This window comes from Furipterus horrens, unplaced genomic scaffold (genome assembly GCF_987537825.1).
Source record: "Furipterus horrens unplaced genomic scaffold, mFurHor1.1.pri manual_scaffold_4, whole genome shotgun sequence".
Lineage (NCBI taxonomy): Eukaryota > Metazoa > Chordata > Mammalia > Chiroptera > Furipteridae > Furipterus > Furipterus horrens.
In genome coordinates, this window is record NW_028327174.1 from 172583881 (window position 1) to 172603868 (window position 19988).

A 19988-nucleotide genomic window follows, 5' to 3' on the forward strand; every position below is an offset into this window, starting at 1 on the left:
GGAGAATTATTTTTCCCAGGGCCATGATTACTAATGGGTTTCATGGTATTCATTCATTTATTCAACAGGTATTTTTGAATATCTGCTATATTATGAGACATCAGTGTACAAAACAAAGTACCTGTTTATAAAGAACTTACATTCATCCCAAACAAGTGTTTAAATCTTTTTTTAACAATTTTATTTATTTATTGTTTGTTTGTTTGTTTTTAGAGAGAGGGGAAAGGAGAAAGAGAGGGAGAGAAACATCACTGTGTGGTTGCCTCTCATGCGCCCCCAACTGGGGACCTGACATGCAACCGAGTCATGTGCCCTGACTGGGAATCGAATCAGCGACACTTGGTTCGCAGGCCGATGCTCAATTCACTGAGCCACAGCATCCAGGGTCACAAATGTTTAGAATGTAATTTGCCCTTTAAAATTCTCTTAAGAGCTGAGCACTTAAAATATGCTTTAAAAAAAATTGTTGAACTAGTTGCAGATAAGACATACCCAGTGCTAAATTGCCTGGTTGCTCTCCATGGGTCAGTCCTACTGATGGTGGACTGGGGTTGCCTCAGATACAGGACCTCCTTGGCTGGACTAAGAAGAACATGTTGCCCTGGCCAGTGTGGCTCATTGGTTGGAGCGTCATCCCATAAACCAAAAGGTCGCAGGTTTGCTTCCCGGTCAGGGCACATGCATTGGTTGTGGGTTCAGTCCCCAGCTGGGGTGCTTACAAGAGGCAAGCTCCCTGGGCAGAAGCCACCCTGTGATGCTGTATCTGATATCCCCATGGAGATTCGCTTATGACCTACCTTCTGTTTCCATTCTTTCAGAGCATCACTGCGGGCAGAGGAGCCAGGAAGAAAGTAAGTGCTGGAACTACCACCATCTCTCAGCGAGAAGCTAATGGCACTTTTTCTTTTGAAATTATTAGCTATAATTTTTTTAGAAAATACAAATGAGCAAAAAGAATATTAAGATCACCCTTAAACCTACCACTGTCAGAAACCTCTTAGTTAATATAGGATATTACACCCTCCCTGATATTTTTATGCATACTATAAAAATTACATGTATTTGTTTTTGATGGAAATTTCAAATTGTATATGTTATTTTATAATCTCCTTTTTGCATAATATATTTAGAGTATCTTTCATAACCAATAAATATACTTTTATAGCATCATTAATAATTAGTGCATAGTATTTTACCATATGTTCCTTAAGGCTATATCATAATCAGTTCAACTGTACCCTATTGTTAGACATTTAGATGGTTCCTCTTTTTCACTATTACAGTTCAATCCTCCAATAAACATTCATGCATTTAAATTCTTGGGCATATCTTTGGTTATTTTTTTAATATAAATTTCCATACATAGAAATCTGAGTCCAAAAGTACCAATACTTATTAGGCTTTTGATAAATATTTCCAAATTGTTCTTTAGAAAGGTAGTGCTAATTTATGGGTACTCATTTTCTCACAACTTCACCAACACTGGATATTAGTTTTGTTTGTTTGGTTTTATTTTCATTTGTTGTTGTTTTTTAGTTTTCACCAGTTTTATCATGAAAACTACATTATTTTATTTTGCACATCTCTAATTGTTGTGATGGCGAATATGTTTTGCAATGTCATGGGCCATGCTGGCAAGGTGTATAATTGCCTATCAGGGAAAAGAAACATTTCTAGTCCTTGATTATTTTTGCTCCAAGGATCTGATGGGACTGTGAGGCTTAAAGTTACCAAGTACTGAGATTATTGCTGTAAGAGTAAACTCAAGGTGGCGAATTAGAAAGTTGAGGTAGCATAAAGAATACCTGGGCATCCTTTCATATTACATAAAGCCCTGTCTTTGGCAGCTGATCCTGGCCCTCAGCTTCCAGGCTGTGTGGGAAGCACTCGGGAGGAGCCAGTTCTTGTCCACTACTGGGGCCGAAGGCCCACCACAATGTTCCAGCTAAGACATGACACCCAGGGCTGAGGTGGCCATGATCTTCAGGCAATGAGAATTCTAGCCTAAGCAGTTCCTTTGGACTTTTTCATGAGTGGTCTGTTGTATATTTTGTATTCTATGAATCATGGCAGAGCTTGGCTTCTGAGTTTTCTGAATGAATGGGCTTCCTGCAGCATGCTCACTTATCCAAGCAGATCAGACATTCCTGATCTTCACATGAGGTTTTTGTACAGGATGAAGATTCAGGGACTGAAGTGGGAGAAGGAGCAGATGAATGGGCCCAGTCCAAAGTCACGGTCAGACCCCCTGACCAGCTGGAGTTAACTGATGCGGTGAGTTAGCAGCATCCTACTCTTGCTCCTTCTTCCTCCTCCAGCCTCAGAGTGTGTTCTTTCATAGTACTGATTAGAGTCTGCAAGAACCTGGGTGTGAGATGTCCACTGACACCCTGGGGGGTCCTCCCAAACCTCAGAGTGGGATGGGGGCACTCCATGTATGTCCCTCTCAGTATTTCTTTTCCTTAGGAGCTAAAAGAGGAGTTCACCAGAATTCTGACAGCCAACAACCCACATGCACCCCAGAACATCGTCAGGTACAGCTTTAAAGTAAGTCATCCCCTCTAGGCCAGACGCCACTAGATGTTCCTTGATTGGCAGTGACTTGCTACATTGCAAAAGCCTCTCAGCTATTAGAGAGATTACCGTTAAACTCAGGTTTTTGGCTGAAACTCTGAGATTTTACATGGAGTTTTCCAGAGATTTTTGAAATTTTTTTTATGAATCTCCCTTGCAGTCTTACTAATTGCCTAAAATAAAATAGGTGTCCTAAATAAATATACCTATTGTCAAATATTTATTGTATAAACATGCTATATTGTATTTATCAATTTATAAGTTGATGGAAATTTGGATTGGCTATCATAAACAATGCTATGAACATTTGTGTACAAGTTTTTGTGAACAGTTTTTTGAACACACTTCTTCTTATTTCAGATTGAGTAGTCAACCCCTCCACAAAGGTTGGGACAAATACAGATGTATTTTCTGAGAGGTTCCACTCCTGAGTTGTGTTAGTGGCCTCCCTTGGGCAACCCACACAGGGACAAAGGGGAAGAAGGAAGCTGCCTCACCGTCCCTGAGCTAATGCTAGAGTGTGGTGCAGTCTATAGGCTCCTGTCCTTCTGATGTCTGAAAGAGGTTCTCTCTGGGATTCAGTGTGCTAGCCATGAGAGGCATGCCACAGGTAGAGGACTGGCACTGCCTTGTGGGTGGCAACGCATTCCTCTTGCTCTCTGGGAAGCCTACTTACTAGAAAAAATTCCTCTGAGTCAACTGCCAACTGGTTAGCCCTAGGCTCGCAGGTAGGCCCACCGTACCCAACCTTCTAACAGCCTCCTGGGTCTGTCCAGTATCCTCCCACAGAGCTGGTCTCCATTTCATTTTTCCTTCACTGAGATTTAAGAGGTTTAGGTATCCAAAGCACTTTCCCTTGAAGTGCTGGAATGAGAGGCAGATGGTTTAGATCTAGGTTCACCTCTCCTCTTTTCACAGAAGTAACAGAGTCTGAATTCCATCCCTAAACTGAAAAGGAATCCCATCCCTAGTCACTGCTGGGGACAGAGTGAAGGTGAAATCTCAAAAGGCAACTATATGGTACCCAAGGGAATCTCCATCATCGTAATAATAGTTACTATTTTTATTGAGCACTTATTTTGTGTCAGATACTGTGTTAATAGATTGTTTTTATTATTTTTAATACTTTTAATTATCCTGCAAATTAGGTATTATTATCCTCATTTTACCAAATAAATTAAGGCTTAGAGTGGTGAAGCCCAAGGGTCATGCATATAATAGGGGCAGAATCAGGATTTGAATCCAATTCTGTCCACTTCACAGACCGTGCTCTTAACCACAGCACTGTCCCATCTCCTCATCCATCTGAGTTATTCAAAGAGGAAGGGCTTTGTGGTGACTTTTTAAGTCAGAGCTTCCTAACCTCTGGGCAGAAATAGTGATCTTTTCAGTCCTTCAGGGGCAGGTGGGTCTGATATAGCTGGAACCCATGGGCTGGTTTCCTCTGTAGTGAGTTTACCCCAGTATGCTATACAAATGTAATAATTTTCAATATGACTTGAAAATGTTTGGGAAGAACTGTATTAAAAGAAGGAAGGGACCCCTGGTCTCAAAATCAACTTTAGGACTAGGCTGCTAATCAATAAGAAGACAATCTAGGGCAACAGTTTTCAGCTTGTGTGCCACAAGGGGCACACTGGTGTGCCACAACAGTTTTTGAAATATGCAATACCTGACTGTTTAGTATTTTTCCTTAGATTGTCAAATAAAAAAATGACAACAGCAACACAACCATAGCCATCCAATGTGAATGAATAAAAATTATACCCATTTTTTTTTGTCAGAATGCAAAGGAAACAGAATGTTTTTTGGTGTGCTGCAAAATTTTAGTAATTAGTTTACTGTGCCATGAGATGAAAAAGGTTTAAAAATCACTGATCTAGAGGAATGGGACTACAGGCTCTATGAAAATAGGGGTTATATCTGTTTTTGCTAAGCTACATATCCCTGGAACCTAGGAAATATACTGGTACATTGTATCTATTCAAAAATTATTTGCTTTGCCCTGGCTGCTGTGGCTCAGTGGATTGAGCGTTGGCCTGCAAGCCAAGTGTCGCTGGTTTGATTCCCAGTCAGGGCGCATTACTAGGTTGCACGTCCGGTCCCCAGTTGGGGGCACGAGTGAGAGGCAACCACACAGTGATGTTTCTCTCTCTCTCTTTCTCCCTTCCTCTCTCTCTAAAAAAATAAAATAAATAAACAGACAAATAAATAAATTATTTAAAAAAATTATTTGTTGAAGAAAAAATGAACCGGGCTGCCTGGGCTTTAAGCTTAGCCCTGCTTCTCATTTGCTGTGTGACCTAAACAAGTGCAAAATGCCAACCTTTTTTAGATTTCTGTGGTCCTCTTCTGTGGAACAGGGGGATTGGGGATTTGGTGTCTCTGAGGACCTAGCCAGCCCTGGCATCCGCTGAGTACAAGGCCTGCCCTGTGGCGATGACTATGTGTGACCTGAGGTGTGTGGTGAAACAGGTGAGCCAGGGTCCCTTGGCATAGAGGTAGGAGCCAGCAATAGGGAAATAAAAGTTGAAAGGAGAAGGTATTTAAAAATATATCTTTAATGAGAACTTAAAAAAAAAAAAACACTTTATTCCATTTTCCTCCTCTTTTTTAAACTGGAATGCAGTGAAAACTTCAGGCTGACTGAGGATTTGGTGAGTTATCTTTTCTGTTACCAGGTAGACTGACTGTCTTAGAGATGAAGGCAGACTGCATTCTGACTCCAGCCCTTCTGAGGACCCCTGGGCTGACTCAGCTCCTTCTTTTCTTAGGAAGGCACATATAAGCTTATTGGCTTTGTGAACCAACTGGCAGTTCACTACAGCCAGGTCGGGAACCTGATTCCCAAGGACTCGGATGAAGGACGGCGGCAGCACTACCGCGATGAGTTAGTGGCAGGTAGGCTGCTGGGCCAGCCTGAGGCTGTAGTCTAGTTCCCTTTCTCTGGTTACTCTAGGGAGTGGATTGCTAAGTCAGAAATTTGCAGAGTACCCTCTTATGTAAAATCCAGCAGCTGGCTGTCCTGGATAGGTCTGGGAGCTAACCCATGAGACTCGGGCCAAGGAGAACCTTGGGGCAGGGGATTCTGACAGGCAGGAACCCAAAAACCCTGCCCTGTCAGGGGATGGGGAAGTGGGCCTGGAATTTGAGCTCATCAGCAATATCCTATGAAGGTTCTCAGGAGTCTGCCAAGTTGGGGTTTTCAGAAACAGAAATCCTTGAAGAAGAAGAAGAACCCAAGGAAGCAGAAGCAGAAGCAGAAGCTGAAGCTGGGAGTCAAACAGATGTGCCTACAGCAGCGGTACCGTGTAGCATTACTCTCCAACCTGTATGCCCTTTCCTGCTCCAGCTGTGGGTGGGGGTGGCTTCGGGGCTGACTCATTATAGATGGGGCTTAGAGTGAGAAGTTAGAAGCTGCAGGTACAGTGCCCCTGGCATCAGCACCCTCTCCCACTGCCATCCTATTCCAGGACATGACTTCTCCCCACTCCCCATTCCCCACCACATTTTCCTCATGGCTGAGCCCTGGTCCTGTGGGTCTTCCTCCGGACCCCCACAGGCAGCTGAAAAAGTGACTGAAGAAGAACTGATGACTCCCAAGCAGCCCAAGGAGCGAAAGCTCACCAACCAGTTCAACTTCAGTGACAGAGCCTCACAGACCTTCAACAACCGTCTTCGGGTAGAGTAGCCCCCACCCTGGCCCTTTTACCTCACAACTCTACCTTGTACATGGGAGGGAAGAAGCAGGCCTGACCCCAGCTCCAGCAGCCCTCAGCCTGGCAGGGTGACTGGGTAGATGCCATGGTTATTCTCTCCAAGGAGAGCTGGGAACATGTGTTCAGGTCCTAGTACTCGATCCAGGAAGGAGTTCAGAGGGAGTAAAAGGGGAATGAAGCCCCCCACCGAGACAGCAAAACTTGAATTGGCCTTGAAGAGAAGGTCAGGATCTGAAGAAGAGACAGGAGGCCAGAATGTGCTGGGGAGGTGGGGCTAGGAGCCAGTTTGACCGAAGTTGATAGTCTCTGTGAGAGACTAGTTAGAAGAGGCTAGAAAAGTAGAAAAGTTCTCTGGCTCGTAATTATGGAGGACCCTGAGTACCAGGCAGAAAGAGCCTCTCAGGATTTCATGTGAGAGACTCACATGTCTAAGGCAGTATTTTACAGAAAGGAATCTGTGTGTAGATGGCAGAGGACTACAGGGTGGGTTTTTGGAAGCTCTTAATCATCCTCTGCAGTCCGTGTGCTAACATTTGGTAATCTGGGTGATACAGTGGGGAGAGAGTACATTTTCCTGGTGAAGCCAGAGACCTCAGTATGAGAGAGAACACTTCTCAGGGTGAGGGATATTAATTAGCCCAATGGCCTGTCAGAGGTTGACCTCTGTGTCCTGCTTCTGGAGGCTGGCCACAGCAAGGTCTGATTTCTGGCAGATCTGTCCATCCCCCACATGGAGTTTTTGGTTGAGACTGGCACAATCAGGCTTTACTGCCCCTGATTTCTAGCTTAGGCTTTTTCTGAAGGAGACTTGGTTGGAAAATGTAGGCTTTCACTGCATCATTTGGTCCTTTTACTTCCCTGGCCCTAGCTCTGGCCCTCCTGACTTCCCCAGTTCTGTGTCCCACCCCACCCTAAGCTCCAGCAGAAATGCTTCACCTATGGAGATATTGTTGGGTTAAGTGAGAAGGAGCTAAGGGCTTTCTGTAGGCTTCCTGTTGTCATTATTCTCTAGGACCGAGAATGCCAAATGGAGCCTCCTCCCAGGACAAACTTTTCAGCCACAGCCAATCAGGTGAGACCCTGAGCCAGTCTAAAAAACGATCACCTCCCCTCACCCCCATTCCTCCTTGTCTGACTTGGCAACAAGGAAGACTGATGTGGTCAGAGTCCTCTGAGAGTCTGCCCTCCTCATCCATCCACCTCCCTGCTCCTTGTTCAGGCTCTGAACATCAGGCACAGGAGACACTAGGTTCCCACCCAGTGACCTCTGGATCAGCGACATGCCCCCAGGGCAAGGCTGACCAAGGGGGAAAGAGATGAGGCTTCTGGGAGTTCCTCTAAGACCAGGGGAAAACATTTGTTTCCATGGACTCTATAACCCATGGCACCCCAGGGCTGACTCTGAAGTATTAACACTCTAACCCTGCTTTCCAACAGCCTTCAGTGTTCCTGCTGACCCTCCTTCCCCTTCAGGTCCTCCTTGATAAGCATGCTGATTTGAGCAGAATATGGTGCCAAGACACCTGAGTTTAGCTCCCAACTTGGCTGCTCGTACTGTAAGATCCTTGCCAAACCATGTTACCCCAGTACCTGTTTCTTTCTCTGTCAAATGAGGACAAGCGGCGTGACAAGGTTGTTGGAGGGCTCTGAATGAGATATCATTGAAGTACATTGCAGGGTGGAGTACTGACCCATAGGTGAATTCTTAAATGTAAGGTGTGCCTATCTGGCCTCCAGGTGGCAGTGACTGCCTAGCTCTGGAGACCACGTAGTGTGATCTGGGGCATTTGTCCAACCTCTCAGATCCTTGCTGCTTCATCCTTGGGCTTCTCTTGCTGTCAGATCCGGTTAGCAGGAGTTCCCTAACTTTTTGTTTATCTTCTTATGCTGAGAATGTATGGTCAGTGCAATAGACAGCCAGCCGGAACCAATACATTTATCCTGTTCTCATGGGGGAATTTTTTTCTTTTAATTTTGTAGTTCAGAGTTGTGTAAGTTGCCAAGAAAAAATGTGAGCTAGACTCATGTTTGCCCATTTGTTTTGCCTTGTGGAGGTTGTAGGCTGAAATAATACTGATCTCCAGCTGACAACCAAGCCCCTGGGAGGCAGGGTAGAAAGCCCAGCCCAGAGATGCCCTGAGACCTCTTTCATTCCATGGCTAGTAGGGAAGACAGATGTTGAATACATTATTACAGTGGGCCAAGTACAAGATGATGTGGAGGCATGTGATGGGCTGGCATGATCAACTCCTCAAGACCTAAAAGCTGAAGAGGAGCTGACTGGCTGAAGATTTTGCCCTGCATTGATCTTTCTCATTTCTCCCTTGCCTAGTGGGAGATCTATGATGCCTACATAGAGGAACTTGAGAAGCAGGAAAAGACCAAAGAGAAGGATAAGACAAAGACACCAGTGACTAAAAAAATGGGAAAGATGGCCATGAGGAAGACGACATCTATGGAGTCCCAGGTTTGGTGAGGGGTTACCATAGCTCTCTCATAGAGGATGACTGAGTTGGACCTTGGCCCTGGGTAGACATAAGCCTGGCTATCTGGGAGAACTTCAGAGACATTCCAAGGGGTGGGGGCTTATATTCAAGTATGAATAGTCCTTTCCTTGTGAGAAGATGTGAAGAGAAATACAACTGCCTCTGGCATTCCATATCTCCCCCAAATTTTACATAAGTCTGGAGACCAGCAGTGATTCAGTATTGCTGGGCTAGGGGGCAACAGAAGATAGGAATGATATAGAAAGCCTGATATGCACCCTGGAAGAACTAGGGAATCTTCTCAGGGTGGAGTGGGATGTGAGAATAGTGCACCCTCTCCATTGATAGGGGCTCATGGGGTTTGGGAGAACAATTTACTCTTTGACCTTTAGTCCTTGGTTTTATTTGCACTCAACTTTTTAGGTGAGTCTTGAGGGCCAGAAGCCATGTCAGATCTGATCATGGGTAACAGCAAATCCAGGCCAGTGAGTGTGGCCACTCTTTGATGGATTTAGCATGAGGAACCACATAGGAGTTGTTATAGATGGATATAGCCACATAGGTTTGGCCGTCATCATGGAAGTTACAGTGAGAGGTCACTGCAGGGAGGTTCACCACAGGGAGATGTTGAAGGGCCACATTTGTCTCTGGGTCAGGAGCCAGAATCCCAATATGAAAATCAGGATGAGTTTGACCTGCAATAAGGCGGGAAGAACGAGGTCCACAGGAGCTAGGGTCTGAGTTCAGTACCTTGGAGAGCTCTCAGGAAAGTGACTCTCCTCCACCCCAGAAGAGAAGCCAGATGAGTTTAAAGAAGTTTTGCTTCCTTTGTGTGAGGTATGCCCACTTCCACTCAATTCCATGTCCCTGATAAAACCATATTTTAGGAGCAGTTTAAGGATTCCCTGCCTTGGCTTAATAGATACTGCCAGGATTCGGTCTCATTCAACATATACCAAGCTCTTTGTGGTCATGACCATGCCGGATATTGGAACCCTGAGGTGAAAGATGAAGTCCCTGCACTGCAGGTTGCCCTGTCCAGACCTTTGACTTTTGCTGCACCATTCCCTTAGAGGTTAGGGGGCTTCAGAGGGGCTGTTGGCCTGGGTCAGGGTTCACTTGAAGATCCATCAGGGGTTTGGTTATGGGCTCTGTGCTGAGACCGTGGTTACAGAAACCTTAACTGGAAGGTGGTCAGACTGGAGAGGAAGTGGCTGTCTGTGTGGGGCTGAGAGTATGGGCCCTGGAATCTTCAGACTTGAGTTTATACCCTGCTTTTTCTGCTTATTAGCTGCGTTTTTCTAAAAGCTGTTTCCTCATCTGTAAAGACATCCTAATGATACCTACTTTGCCAGATTGTCATGAGAACCCAAGATAATGTATGTACAGCCCCCAACATAGTATTTTCTTGGTACTGATTGGTAGGTGATACCATACCACAGTTTATGGAGCTGGGAGGGTTCACTTGAAGAAGTGCTAACTCAGGGGATGAGTCACTGTCCCCTACAGCCGAGGAGCTATTACCAGGCATACAGTTCTCTGTGGGCAGAGGACAAAGTTAGGACCATGGGTAAAAGACCCAGGGAAGTTGGTTTCAGCCAATATGCTGCCTGGCCTCTGAAGATTCTGCCTGGCATAGGGAGATTCATTTGCCAGGAAGCTGATGATGGGAAAGGGGATTCCCGTTTTGAGTCAGGTAGTAGGGGGAGTAGCTGGGACTAGGTGAACTCTAAGGACTATGATTGTAAGATTCCAGTGAATGTCTTTGGCCAGTTTTCTGAGATAAACTTGGAGTTGGTTTGAGACCTGAGAAAAGGCTCTCATAGGGCAGTTCCCATGTATGACTTCATAGGCCCCCACCACACTGGTCCACATATTTCGTCTGACACCATTACCAACTGGGCACTGAGTTAACAATAGTATGTGCATTATTATGTTTATTCCTACAATGGCCCTATGACGCAGGTGGTGTTATTCATCCTCAGTCTGTTCCAAATACTCTGAGACTCAGAGAAGTTAAACAATTTGCCCAAAGTTGCCACCTGGCTTCTAATCTGTGGAATGGATGGGAATGCAGATCTGGGTGGCTCCAGAACCCATTCTCTTAATAACCACTTTCTGACACTGCCACTCCTGGGAAATCTCATCTTGAGAGCCATGGGCCTGGTTCTCTGGAGCCCCCTGGCTGCCCACTCAGCTGGTTCACACCTGCCACCTGCCCTAAACTCATGGGTTTTTCTTGCCCTCCTCTAACTCTTTGCTCCTCTAGTAAGCTGCTAAATGGTTCACCTTGTGCATTTATGGAATTTTACAGAATGATGATCTTGTTTTTTGGTTCAAAATGAGTTATTTTTCTATGACACAAAACTTCCTACACTCTCTTTGGTCTGGCCAGTGTGCAGGTCCCTGGATTGAGAGTCAGTTCTGCCTGATACTCCCTATGTATTAGCATGTCTCTCTCCCCTCTCTTGGCCTCTGTGTCTTCCTCAACTCTTGACTAGATCTATGAGGCTTTCAATGGGAGTCTTTGTCATTGCCTGAGCTGGTGAGATCTCAGGTCTCCACCAAAGAAGCCTCTTACCTGCCCTTGTCTGCTCTCCACTCTGGTACTCTTCCTGTCTTTAATGCCCTGCTTTGTGCTCAGAGACATGCCTTTTCCAGAATAAGCTCAGAATGAAAGAGCACAGATTAGGCTTTTCCCAGGAGCCATGTATGGCAGTGTAGACTCCTTGTGCTACTTGTGAACTAAGCATTCCCAGTAGGGTGTGATGGGGCAGCCTGGACCTTGAGGCATGAACAGATACCTTTACAGAGCTCTCTGGGGTATATGATGTTAGAGAGGCATTGCTGAACCAGTTACAAGGCTGGGCTGTGGCTTGGGACATGACCTTTCATGTGCTGGCTTATAAGAGAAACTGTCGCCTCTGTATCTCCACAGAGTGATGATATCACCAAAGTGACACAAGCTGCTAAAATCATGGAGAGGATGGTCAACCAGAACACATATGATGATGTTGCTCAGGGTAAGATTTGAAGTTCTGACAACTACTATTATTGCCTGCATTAAAAATCCCTCATACAAGGTCAGTATTTGAGTGTCCGATGGTAGGTCCTAAGGTGCAAGGGGAGAACAGAAAATCCCCCCTTCCTCTGGGTATCACTACAGAGACAAGTCACAGGTCAACCATGAAAAATGGCATAAGAAAATAATGTGTGTAGTAATGAGATCTGACAATGGTGCAGTAATTCGTGACCCAATGTCATCTTCCAATAATCCTGGGAGGCAGACAGATCTGGGGTTATTAACCCTATTTCGTACCTGAGGAAGCTCAAGCCAAGGTCACCTGGCTAGTGAATGGCAAAAAGGACCCAAAACTAGGTCTTGAGCTTCCTAATTCTATGCTTTGTTCTCTACTCCATCCTGCTTGGAGACAATATAAATGCTAGGATGCAGAGAGAAACTCCTCTGGGGATCCTTGAGAATGGAGGGAGGAAAATGAGGGATGAGTGGCAGCAGTCAAGGAAGGCTTCAGGGAGGTTTGAGCTAGATGCCATGGGATAAGCAGAGTTTGTGTAGGAGATTAGCAGAAGAGTGGATGCTCTGAGCAGGGGACAGCATGAGCAGTGACTCAGTGGTGAAAATGAATTGCAACGGACTCTAGGGACAAGGGGCAGCAGGCTCAGTGACCCAAACAGGTACTTTGTTGGAAAATGATGAGAATTCAGGCTGGAGAGGTGGTTGGAGCCAGAAAATGGAGGGCCTTGAAGGTCACACAGGGGATCTGAGCTTTCTCTGAAGACAGTTCAAAGATACTATCCAGGCAGGAACACAGCCCAGTGAGAGCAGGGCTGGAGGAGAATGTGATTGGGCAGGATACAGAGACAGAGGTGAAGGTGAGGTTTGGGTGTGGGGTGGAGTGGGCCTCATCCCACCTTGCCCGAACTGCATCAAGGGGACGGAGAAAAAGAAGCAGTAATAATAATGAAAAACAAGCACCAGCATTCCCTGGGAATGGCCTGTATAGCAGGCATTATGCTATGCTATTTACTGTGTTATTTTATTTAATCCTGCCAGTCACACTCTCAGGTTAACACCACTATTATCTCCATTTTATACATGAGAAATTCAGGCTGTATTATTGCTACTTGTTCAAAATGACAGCTACTGTGAGGTGTGAGTGGCGCAATCAGAACTCACACACAGGCCCCTTGGATCCATAGCCGAAGCACTTGAGCACGAGGTTACGGAGCCGCTGAGCTGAAAGAGACATTTCAAATAAACATTCAATAGGTCTATGCTGGTGATTAATTAGTGATGAGGTGAAGAAAAAGATTGAATCCTGGGGGCCTGGGAAGTTCTTTGACAGAGCCAGGAAAATGGAATCCTTCCCAGGGTATGAACAGTACATTCCCAAGTGGCTTGTATTTCCCTAAGAGGTTGTGCATTTATTTGGAGCAGCTGCGTCCCCAGAGTTGGCAGCTTCTCACTCCTGGCTGTTCTCCTTTGCTGACAGCCTAGGGCTCTTCTTGGTGACTTGATGTTCATTGCTCACCCATGGAACATAGAAACTGGGGCTGCCAAGATGAGAAGCCTAAACAAGCCCCCTTGTTATCATTCAGGCTGGAAAACGACCTTGAGTGCTTTTCAAAGCTGTCAAAGTACACAGCAGCTCTGAATGAATTTGTCACTCACACAGCTTGGCTTCCTGAAACCCAGCCTCTGCAACCAGCCCTGCAAAGGGCAGCAAACATGATTAATATCCATGGAGAAATTGGCCTTGGTGAACCTTTTTCATTTATAAAAACACAGCCACATAAAAATGCATTGAACTTTGATTTTTTTTTAAATGCATACTCTGTTCCCTCCGGGAAAGTGTAATCATGAAGGAAAAGTAAAAACAGAGAAGTGCTACCAATTAGTCTCTCTGAAATGAGGCATTTTCAAAGATAGCCCGAGCTCAGGGACCTCTGCTGTGATCAAGGCTCATGCCTCTGACCCCTCTAATTTTTGTTTTTGTTCTAAGACATTTTTGAGGTTTGAATGTAGTCCCACAATCTCAAGGTGTGGACGTTGTGAGAGAGGTTGGGGCCGTGCCTGGGCATGTCCTTGACCATGTTGGATGAAAGGATTCATTTTCTCATACATCGCCCTCGGCTGGAAAGAAGGCTGAGAGTCACTCACTTCTGTTGATTTATTTCATTGCGTTCTTTGAACAGTCACTGGTTGTTTGCTCTGTGACTGGCCCTGTGCTAGGCACTATGGATCCAGAGATGACTGTCACATGCTTCCTGCTCTCTAGAAACTGTCCGGAGGAGGTGACGGGCCAAAGAGTAAATAGAGGCAACTCAGGTGTAACAGGCATTTCAGTAGAGGAGAGGCCCAGGGCTGGAATGGAGGAAGAAATGAACTCTCCTGAACAAGAATGTGAAGGCCTCCCGGAGGAGGAACAGTTTGATCTGCATCTGGACTGAGTAGGAATTGCCAAGAAGACGGAGGAGTAGGGCATTTTAGAGGGTTTGTGAACAGCTGGCTGGAAATGACATGGAAACAGTGGCCTGGACCCTTGGTTTGACTAGGAAGACCCTGTGCAAGAGGAGCCACTGAGGGATTCTTAGTGGGAAGGGGGAGGTGTATGGTGAGGTGAGTTATTTGTTCTCACTCTGGTAGCTCTGCAGAGCATGGACTGGAGGAGGTAGGGAGACAAGTTAGGAAAATAGTGTAACGATCCAGGTGGCAGTTATTGGGGCCTGAACCTGCACAGCGGCTAAGTATTTAGCGAGACGTGAATGGATTGAAAAGATAATCAGGAGGAAAATATGAGAGATGATGGAGAGAGATCAGTCAAAGGTTACCCAGGTTTCTGGTTTAGACAAGTAGAAGGAAGGATGGAGCTTATACCTAAGTTAGAGGAAATGGGAGGCAGGATAATTTAAGGCAGGAGATGAGCTTGAGTTCAGAGAACCCATGAGGGATCCAGGCAGTTTTACTAGAGTGGGACTTGGCACTAACTATTGAGATGGGCAAACCTGGGATTTTATCTGGCAGACATGGCCACTTTATTGTAATTTACCTCCAACAACAATGATGACAGTAACAATAATGTATAGAGAGCTTATTATGCTCCTGGTATTTTTGTAAGTATTTTACATATATTAACTCTGTTAATCTTCACAAGATGAAACAGAGAGGCTAATTGTTTTGGCCAGGAGGTACAGACAGAAGGTGGCAGACCTGGATTAGACATAAAGTAGCAGTCCCAGGGCTGACAGCCTGTGTGTGTTTAAGATTTTAAGTACTACGAGGATGCTGCCGACGAATACCGGGACCAGGAGGGTACGCTGCTGCCTCTCTGGAAGTTCCAAAATGACAAAGCCAAGCGCCTGGCTGTCACCGCCCTCTGCTGGTAAGTATAGTCATTGCCACAAACCCAGAGACCCTGAGTGCCTGTTGTTGCCAAGCCCTAAGCAGGCCACTTCTCCTGCACTTAGCCACCTCGAGAGTGATGTGTAGTGTTATGAGAAAAAATGGGACTGGGATTCTCATGAGATTGTAGGATAAGCGCATGTCTCTAAGCTCAGCAGTAGATGTCTGCAGTGTGGCTAGGCACCAGTGTTCATGGGAAGTTTCATGTCCATGGGCGAGCCATGTCCATTTCCTGGGCCAATGGGTTCATATTTCTTTCACAGGAATCCAAAGTACAATGATCTGTTTGCAGTGGGACATGGCTCCTGTAAGTAATCTGGCTATTTATTTATTTGCTCACATAACCAGCAAACACTAAGGGCCTATTCAGTGCAGAGTTCTTTGCCAAGTGTGAAAGATACAGAGATGACTAGGACACAGTCACTGCCCTTGGGGCTCACAGTCAACAGTCAGAAGACCAACAATCACATCAGCAATTAGTGCTACTGGGTGAAGAAATATGACAAAATGAGCCTTGAGGGGGTTATTATTGTGAAGAAAGAAGGGGAAATCGCTTCTGGCAGAGGGACTAGCATATGCAAAGGTCTGGAGGCACAGGAGATATGGCAGGAAATTAAGCTGTCGAGGGGCCGGGGGTCAACCCCCACAGGGCTTGGTAAGCTATTCCAAGAAGCTTGGCCCTTCTCCTAAGGACAGTCCTCTGACCTTCTCCCAAGGGGAAACCACTGAAGGAATTGGAGAAGGGCAGGGACATGACCAGTCTAAGTGAAATTGCAGGCATGAGACTGGAGTTGGGAGACCAGTTAGGAGACTGGTGCAAGCATCCCAAGGAGAGATGGCAGGATCTGAACCATGACTATGGAGTGAGGATGGAGAAGCGGGTTTGAGATGTGTGAGAAGATAGACTAGACCAAACCTGGGGAAGGGTAGGATGGTGGGGGCTGAGGGAGGGCAGTGTTCCTGATCGGATCCTGGAGCAGGCAGCGGTGGGGCAAGTGCTTGATGGTCATCACTTGGCCACCATTATCCAGGGCGGTCCTGCCCATTCCCTTGCCCTGCAGCAGGAGACAGCGCTATGGTAATTGTGTGCCAATTTGCTTTCCCTTCATGTTCCTGGGTCCTTGCAGAAGCCCCCTACCTCCTTACCGGCCTGGACGTTCCTCCTTCCTAACGGGAGAGGGCCCCACACTTCGCGTTAGCTGTAGTTCCCCTGGGCTAACATCTTGTTCTCTAGCTGGGAGGATCAGCTTCTGCAAACAGGAAAACCTCTCCATTCTCCAAGCTGCTGCTGGCTGGCAGGCTTACAAGCTCCTGGTCTCTGCCCCTCAGACCGCCTGTCTGCCCATTCTTTGACCAGCATGGAGAGTAGGTGGCGGGGAGGGCAAGGAGGAATTGGTGTTTGTCATTCCTCTCAGGGAGGAGACCTTGGAGCTGCTCCCAGTCTCGTGGTCTGGGCTGCCTTTGAGGATGCCCTAAATGCCCGCTTTGTGTCCCAACTCCTGAGGGCAGGCTGCTGCCAAGCTGGAAGCACCCTCCCCCTCTGGCAGGGAACTAGCACATTCCTCCCCCTCTGCTGCAGCTACTGGGCCTGGACCAGGGCCTGAGGGCTGGGCAGGCCCTCCCAGGAGTGGGTGTGGACATGAATGGTTATGAGGCTGCTCTCAGCCCAGGCTCTCTGCCCAGGCCTGGGGTAGGGGTATGGGGAGCTCCCCAGCAGGTGGGAGGAGAAACTGCTTAGACTCTAGCCCCATCTTCCTCCCACCCAGGGCCAGAAGCAGGGTCGGCTGACCAGAGTCACACAGGGACTGTCCATGGAGGTAGCCTCTTCCAGGAGCAGTGGGGAAGAGTAACCCACCCCTCAGGAATAGATGACCTCAAGTCCAACAGGCCTCGCAGCCTCCTTGGGACACACACTCGCCCAGTAAGGGTCTCTTTGTCCTTTGTTGGTCCTTTCAGCCACATCCACATTTCCTGGGAGGTACCAGTCAGGGGCAAATCTTCTGGCTGGAGGGTCACTTTCTAGTGGTGTGACCTAGGGCCAGAAGCCTCTCTGAGCCTTGGTTTCCTCTTTGGTGACAGGGAGCGGCTGTGAGGCACACTTGTAAAAATAAAGGGGTGGGGGACAAACGTGTCCTGTGAGCTTGGTAGTCATTGTTGATTTGGCTATTGGTCTTTCCCTTAGCTTTTCTATAGGACCCTCAGGGCACTGGAGCAGAGAAAGGAGGCTACGGGGACAGAGGGGAATCAGACGAGGGCCCTACCTTCTCTTTAGAGAGCAGGGCCTGGTGGCAGCGGTGGTTTTCGCTGTTGATGTCACTGGCACAGGAGCTGTTGACCAACTTTCAGACAGCCATCTCTTCTCCAGACCCTGCATACCTCAGTACGACTCTGCTGAGGCCGGAGCAGAGCCATGCTGGGCTGGGACTCAGAAGGGCCCCTGCATTCACTCCTGAGGTTGCCTCTGGGAGCCCCATGCTCTTGAGTGCCCAGGTACCTCCCTGGAAGAAGGAGGGCAAAGCTGAGGCAGGCCAAAGACACTCCAGCTACTGGTCAGGGTCATTGTGAGGAGCGGCTGGCTCACCACCATACATCACACTGTCTTTGGAAGCTCCCAGATGCCAGCCTTCCATCATCAGACTTTGCCTCATGTGAATAAATACTGAAATGAGCATTTGGATCTGTTGTTGAGTTTGACCCTGATGAGCTCAGCCCAGGCCTCCTTTTGCCTAGAATTCCCAGACGTTTATTCTCTGACCCAGCCAAATAAGACTTTGGCAGGGGTAGCTATGCACCCTAGGGAGGATGGGGAGCAATCCCCCATTTTGGGGACATGGCAGGTTGCCTAGAGCCAGGCCAGGAACAACCTGGTAGGAAAAAGGGAGCCTGGGTAATTGCCTGCAGCAGCACATGCAGCTGCCTCCCAGGTTGCATAGAGCACAGAGATTGGGCACCCCTTGGGGCCAGGTTCCGTCTTTCCAGCAGAGCAGAGAAAGAGGCTATCAGCAGGTGAACACAGATGGAGGAACGTTGGAAGGCAGAGGGAGCTGGTCCAGGAAAAAGGCCAAAGCTGGGTTGCAATTATGTTGGCCTGCTGCATTGATGCGGTCCTTTCCAGCCCATTAGCCAGTTCATGGCATGGGAAAGGGGACTTCTTATGGTCTGTCGGGCAGGGGTGGTGGAACGGATCTTAGAAATTCTGTGTGGTCCTGACTGACTATCACATGGGCGATCAGGAGGAAGCTTCCTAGCTGCCTCTTAGCCCAGCCTCCCTCAGGGGGCTGCACCATCAAAAGGAGCCAAAGTCAGGCCCTGGGTCCCAACACTAAACCCATTTCCACTCAGTCATACCACATGCTGGCCTGTCCCTGCGCCTGCCCAGGCCACAGATACATTTGTAGGGATTTAAATCTTCCCTGATCATTTATTTGTCAGCTTCACTAATTAAGCAATGTTAATTTCATTTACTGAAAATGGAAATTCATCTCCCTCATTTCTCCCTGTTCATCCTCCACACACAAAAATCCATCACTCCTCGGCTGCAGGGTGCATAAAATTTACAGGACTAATAATGTTGTCAAGTCTCTTTGTAAATACAGTCCATAAAGGCCACTGTGCTCACTGCGTTGTAGTGCCAGGGCATTCCCGTTGTTAGTTTAATTACTGGTTAGTTATTTAGGTTCTCAAATGTTTGCCTCATTTTCCCTAAATCAAATTAAATGTCCTGCTTGATGTATTCTGTCTCCAAGGCTTTGCTCTTAACATCCCACATCGTTTAACTATGAATTCTAATTATATGACAGTACTTGGGAAAACCCAGCTGCCTGGGAGGCTGAGCTCAGCCTGGCACCAAGGCCTCTGGGCCAGGCTGGAGGTTTGGAACCCTCTAGCACTGATTCTCTTTCTTGGGAGCAGCTTGGGGTGGTCCTCTGCTTTTGGGGACTGTAAAAATACTAATCCAAGGGGCATTTCTGTTCCTGGAGTCCAAGGTAGCAGGAGTAGGATGTGGGAAACTTAGGGAGGGTTTCATTAGAGTCATCAGAAGTGCTGGGGATCATTGCATCCATCCCCCTGACTTTGAGAGGGACTACTTCCAAACCATTCCAGGAAAAGGTGCCATCTATGGGGGCATGTCTCTCTGATACCTAAAGTGAGGCTTGAGTCAACTTTCCCCAAATGCCTACAAAATTAGTGTCCTATTGCGGCTATAACAAATGACCACAAACATAATGGTTTAAAACAACACAAATTTATTATCTTACAGTTCTGGAGGTCAGAAGCCTAAAATGAATTTCACTAAACAAGAATCAGGGATTGTCAGGGCTTCATTCCTTTTGGAGGCTCTAGGGCAGCGGTTCTCAACCTGTGGGTCACGACCCCTTTGGGGGTCGAACGACCCTTTCACAGGGGTCACCTAAGACCATCGGAAAACACATATATAATTACATATTATTTTTGTGATTAATCACTATGCTTTAATTATGTTCAATTTGTAACAACGAAAATACATCCTGCCTATCAAATATTTACATTACGATTCATAACAGTAGCAAAATTACAGTTATGAAGTAACAACAAAAATAATTTTATGGTTGGGGGTCACCACAACATGAGGAACTGTATTAAAGGGTCGTGGCGTTAGGAAGGTTGAGAACCACTGCTCTAGGGGAATATCCATCTCCTTGTCTTTTCTTGTTTGTAGAGGCTGCCCACATTCCATGGCTTGTGGCTCCCTTCCAACTACCAATTGCATCATTCTGACATTTGCTTCTGTTGTTACATCTCCTT

At 46.8% G+C, this 19988-nt stretch overlaps 1 protein-coding gene across 1 annotated transcript in view; it reads left to right on the plus strand.

Moving 5' to 3' along the window:
- The first annotated feature begins 788 nt into the window (after positions 1-788).
- DNAI1 (dynein axonemal intermediate chain 1) overlaps positions 789-19988 on the plus strand; it is a 37285-nt gene continuing 18085 nt past the window's right edge. Inside the window, exons 1-11 of the mRNA XM_090275239.1 lie at positions 789-851; positions 2176-2274; positions 2467-2547; positions 5349-5475; positions 5751-5878; positions 6137-6256; positions 7306-7365; positions 8626-8760; positions 11718-11802; positions 15066-15183; positions 15467-15510. Of these exons, the coding sequence (XP_090131365.1) occupies positions 789-851; positions 2176-2274; positions 2467-2547; positions 5349-5475; positions 5751-5878; positions 6137-6256; positions 7306-7365; positions 8626-8760; positions 11718-11802; positions 15066-15183; positions 15467-15510 (1060 nt within the window). The remainder of the gene's footprint in view (positions 852-2175; positions 2275-2466; positions 2548-5348; positions 5476-5750; positions 5879-6136; positions 6257-7305; positions 7366-8625; positions 8761-11717; positions 11803-15065; positions 15184-15466; positions 15511-19988) is intronic.